The 5,564-nt window shown below is 36.3% G+C and overlaps 1 protein-coding gene across 1 annotated transcript in view; it reads left to right on the top strand.

Moving 5' to 3' along the window:
• LOC106877292 (uncharacterized) overlaps window positions 1–3,282 on the top strand; it is a 4,414-nt gene extending 1,132 nt beyond the window's left edge. The window contains exon 2 of the mRNA XM_014926160.2: window positions 863–3,282. Coding sequence (XP_014781646.1) covers window positions 863–1,264 — 402 coding nt within the window. The 3' untranslated portion in view covers window positions 1,265–3,282. The remainder of the gene's footprint in view (window positions 1–862) is intronic.
• The last annotated feature ends 2,282 nt before the right edge of the window (window positions 3,283–5,564 follow it).

Here is a 5,564-nt window from a genome sequence, read left to right as displayed (position 1 = left end):
TTTTTTTTTTTTTTTTTTTTTTTTTTTTTTGCAGAATCAGAATCTCGGTACTCAAAAATGGGGGATTCTGTAAAAAATAAAAATAAATAAAAATAACGAAAGTGGGTGCGGTCCACATTCTTTACGTCCGCCATGAACCCATGCACTGTTAGATATTATTTTCGTTTCTTAAGTGAAATGATCAAAGTTGCAGTACGATGTAAATTTCTGATTTAAATTTTGATGAAAGGCAGTGAGCTAGCGCAATTGTAGCAAAAAATAGTTAATGGCGTTTTTCACGTTCTCAATTCAAATTCAGATGGGGTCGACTATGCCTTTCATCATTTCAGGGTCGATAAAATAAGGATCAGTCGAGCAATGAGTTCGATGTATTCAGCTTTCCCCTCCCCTGAAAATTTCTTGTTTTGTGCCAAAATTTAAAAGGATAATTTGTTTCAAATTTTGGCACAAAGCCAGCAGATTTAAATCGATCCCAGAGTTCAACTGGTATAAATTTTATCAGCTCCGGAAGGATGAAAGGCAAAGTAGACCTCAGCGGAATTTGAACTTAGAACATACAGATGGACGAAATCCTACAAAGCGTTTGGTCCGGCGTACAAACGATTCTGCAAGCTCGCTGCCTTATAATTTGAAAGAATTATTATTAAGGCGGTGAGATGGCAGAGACATCAGTATGACCAGAATTTCAGATCTTATACTGGGCATATTAAAAGTGACATTAAATTAACCTTTAGTACATTACATTTTCTCTAGAATTGTTTACCCTGCCACTGCCCTGTTGCTACAGGGGAGAAAATTCATGTGGTAACATGATGCACCTGCAGAGTAAAGACATGTTCTTTCTTTTCTTTTTTTTTTTCAGGTGAGTACAGGATTCGGTCGTGAGGTGACTATGGAGAAAGGAAGTGAAGAAACACACGAAGAGAGTTTGACATGGACAGCGAATAGTTCTGTGCAAGTACGACCAAAACATCGTACGACGGCTTCTTTGGTGGTAACAGAAGAGGAGTTCCACTGTGACTTCCGTTTGTCTGTTCGTATTCGAGGGCGTATCGTTGTTGTACTGACCAACTTGCTAGACAACAATTCATTCTTATCGGTCGTTGAGGGAAACATTGTTCAGCTCTTGAGTTCGCATCAAGATATAATGAGAAATTGTAGAAGAGAAAATGGTTGCCTTATATGGAGTGTAACGGGGAAAAGTAAATTCCGTTACGGTGTCGAACAACATATAAAAATTGATGAAGAACCCCTTGACGCCTGAAATACAGAGAGACAAAAAAAAAAACAGGCTCGTTTTTTAAGCCGTCGCCATTTTCCAGTACATTTTATCTTTTTTTCTGTCTTTCTATCTTGTTTCAACCATTTGACTGCTGCCATGCTGGGACATCGCCTTGAAGGGTTTTAATCGAAGAAGTCTACCCTAAGACTTATTTTATTTAAAGCCTAATACTTCTTCTCTCGGTAACTTTTGGCGAACCGCTAAGTTAAGGGGACATAAACACACACCAACACCGGCTCTCAAGCGTTGGTGTGGACACACACACACGCACGCACGCACGCGCACACACACACACACACACACACACACACACACATGTATACGATGGCCTTCTTTCAGTTTCCGTCTACCAAATCCACTCACAAGGCTTTGGTCGGCCCGAGGCTATAGTAGAAGACACTTGCCTAAGGTGCCACGTAGTAGGTCTGAACCTACTCCCATGTGATTGAGAAGCAAGCTTCTCACCACACACCCACACCTATTTATAAATAATTGTCCCATTAAAATATTTTACATTTTTTAAAATTATTTGTAACAAAATTACATTTATCAGTGATTCTATTTTGAAGAGACTAGAAGTATTTGTTTATTTACATTATTTTTTTAACTGTTTATTTGCATGTTTCTTTTAGTTATATTTACTTAATGATCCATAAAATTTCATTTTAAAAAATAATGGTTTTTTTTAATTGAACAAAACACTTTAATGAAATGCGGTTTTGAGTGATATATTATATTATCATATGTTTATGATTTGGAAGCAATAAAAATCGACTTAAAAGTGAAAGCAGAAAGATATTTGTAGGCTTTCGTTAGGAAAAAATATTCATTAAGTTTTCATAATTGAACCATATATAGAATGGTGAGAAAGTTCAATAAATGAGCTCCTTGAAGTTGAATTTCTTAACATTACGGAATGCTTATGTAGCGATATTTAGTTGCGTCCCTTTATTTTCCGAGTTTGAATCCCGCCGAAGTCAACATTACCTCTATTCCAATTAAATACAGGAGTCGATTTAATTAACTATTTCTCCCTTAACGTTTGTGTTTAAAGTAAAGATTATTATAACTTTTAGTAAGAGGATTGTGAATTGGTTGCCTCGGCTGGGCGGTGGACATCACACTAAGATTGATAAAAAGCTACCAGTGAAGTAATGAAGATGATTTCAAAGAATTGAACCTCTTCCTTTGAGGTTTGGCTCCTTGGTTATATAGAAATCTTTAGTGCAGCTTTTAAGAAGACAGCAAGCTGGTACAATAATTGGAATGCCGAACAAAATAACTAGCGACATTTTTTCCGTCTCTGTTTGTTCCACAGGGTGGATTAAATAAACACCAGCTGAGTGGTAAGGTTCATATACTCGACTAGCTCCCCACCCCAAGATTTCAGGCCTTGAAAGAATTTTTACTTTACAGAAGGGTGGAACTGGCAGAATCGTTAGAAGTTTGGGAAGTGTGCCTTGCGGTATTTGTTCCAGCTTTTTTCATTACGAACTTAAATCCCACCAAGGTTAACTTTGTCATTCATCTAAACGTAGTTTATAGCATAAAGTATGAGTAAAGTGTTTGGTGAAGGTAGGTGGGGTGAGGATCATTGTAATCGACTATCCCTGTCACCTTAAAAAAATATAGTGGCCTTGCCCTTAATAATTATTAAAAGTGGCTTTGCCGGTTGAGACGTCAGAGAAGTACGTTTCGGTCGCTTTACTTTCTGAGTTCAAATTCCGCTGTTGTCAACTTTGCTTTTTAAATTTCTCCAGGGTAGACAAAATAAAGTAGCAGTCAAGTCGTTCACCCGCTCTACCTTAAAAATTACCGGCCTTGTGCATAAATTAAAAGTATTTATTATTATTATTATTGAGAGAATTGTATTATAAACCAATAAACTGCTGATATCTTCATTTGTGTTGCAAACTAAACGAATACGCAAAATCATAAAACAGCTGAAATCTTTCATGCTATTATATATCTAAAGTAAATAAAATTTTATTTTTACAGGCTTTCTTTTTCTTGTGTTATTTGACGTATTTATACAGGGTGTTTCAGAATTAATTATTTGTATCAGTGAAATAGTGAGTCTTTTAAAGAAAACTCACTTTTAGTTATGTTTATCATGTTCAATAAATGTTAATTTTATGAATTTTTTTGTTAAATTTTATTTTCGCTTCTGTTGGATCCCGCTTATCTGTCCACGACAGCATTTTTTTTTTCAATTTAGCTACAAAATTTTTCTTTACATCCACCCCCAGGATGGAGCAAAAGTTTAGTTGAACTTAAAGAACGCCTTCAGTCAGCAGCGCAGAAGATAATTCCTGAAATGCTTCAAAATGTGTTTCGCAATGCTAAAGATAGATTTGAAATTTGCAGGGATACAGACGGAGCAGACGATAAAAGATTTTCAATAAAGTTTTGACATCCGACTTATAAATCTGTTTGTTTTGGTTCCATAATTAAGTAATAAACATACAGTTCTGTCATTTAAAATTTGCCCGATTTAATTGGAAAAGCTCATTCTGGGACACCCTGTAGTTATACATACATACACGCATGCATACATACATACATACATACATAAGCACCCACTACACTCTCGAAGTGGTTGGCGTTAGGAAGGGCATCCAGCTGTAGAAACTCTGCCAGATCAGATTGGAGTCTGGTGTAGCCATCTGGTTTCACTAGTCCTCAGTCAAATCGTCCAACCCATGCTAGCATGGAAAGCGGACGTTAAACGATGATGATGATACATACATACATACATACATACATACATACATACATACACATGCTTAATTGGGAAAATCCTTAATTCATATGCTATAAATGATCACGATATTTACGACAATAAAAATTTGCAAGACATTCTTAAGACTTAAAGGATGGTGGTTAAAACGAAATACTTTCCTTGACGACCTTGCTACCAAGTAGGTGGTTGGTAAAAGACTGAAAAGTTCCTGATTCTGGGTAAAAGAAAATACAGGAAAATCAGTGAATTATGATTTTATTCAACATGTTCCCCTCTCAAATTCACGCACTTCAGTTTTTCTCTATGTAGTAACGCGAAGCATTGATAGGAAATTAGGTAGGTAAATAAGCATGTAGCTTGTTAAGTAGGCATACGTATTAGGATTCTGCACAATTTCCGCATACCAGATACAATCACATGGCACTGATAATTTTAATTTTTTAAAATCTAAAATGGGCGTCAGCGCAAAATTTAACGTTCTTCCATTATGGAAACGAAACTGGTGTATTTATTTGTTTACATATGTTTGCTATGTCGTATCGACTTTGTTAAGCAAAGCGGCTTTTTACAATAGTTCCGTTTATATGAGTATTAACATTACATATCCAATCCGAGTAGCTATTATCAGACAGGTAAATAAACTGACAAAATAATCGCATTCCCTTTATTTACCGGGTCTCTATTATTCATTGCGTTTTCCTGATATTCTATCTATCTATCTATCTATCTGTCTGCCTGTCTGTTTGTCTGTCAGTCTGTTTGTCTCTGTCTGTCTCTCTGCCTTAAGTTAGAGGTTATAACAATCGTCTAAGGGATACTTGAATTAACTGGTGTCTTACCTATATGTGATTAGGAGTATTAGTACTAATGCTCATAAAATATAGGCTCTACTGAGACTCCCTTCGATCATGACTGACCATGGGATTGCACCTTGGAAGTTACCCTCCAAGGCACAAGTCCGGGCAAGGTTGTTTTTATGGAAGACCAGCAGTCACCCATGCATAGCGGACTCCCCTTTCCACGCCACCAGTGTTATCCAAGGGAAAGGCAAAGGCGCCGATACAGTTTGGCACCTGTGACGTCGCAACTCATTTCTACAGGTGAGTGAACTGGAGCAACGTGAAATAAAGTGTCTTGCTCAAGAACACAACATGCAGCCCGGTCCGGGATTCGAACTTACAACCTCACGATCGTAAGCTCGACGCTCTAACCACTGAGCCATGCGCCTTCACGAATGATAGGTAAGAACAAGAATAAACCGAAGTTTCTATTTAAGGAAATAAAGAAAATGGAGATAAAATAGATAATTGATAAACGACAATTATCATTTATTGGTTATAAAATGACAGTATCTCATCTGACAGCTGTTTCTCTTGGCGTTGTTCAAGGTATTATCAAGCTTAACTACAATATTGATGTTTATCAATTATCAATTTTATCTCCATTTTCTTTGTTTCCTTATATACATATACATATACATATATATATACATACATACATATATATATATATATATATATATATATATGAGGAAACATA

The sequence above is a fragment of the Octopus bimaculoides genome, chromosome 7 (assembly GCF_001194135.2).
Source record: "Octopus bimaculoides isolate UCB-OBI-ISO-001 chromosome 7, ASM119413v2, whole genome shotgun sequence".
Classification (NCBI taxonomy): domain Eukaryota; kingdom Metazoa; phylum Mollusca; class Cephalopoda; order Octopoda; family Octopodidae; genus Octopus; species Octopus bimaculoides.
Note: the sequence above shows the minus strand (reverse complement) of the source record. Positions and strands in the feature narration are given on the sequence as shown.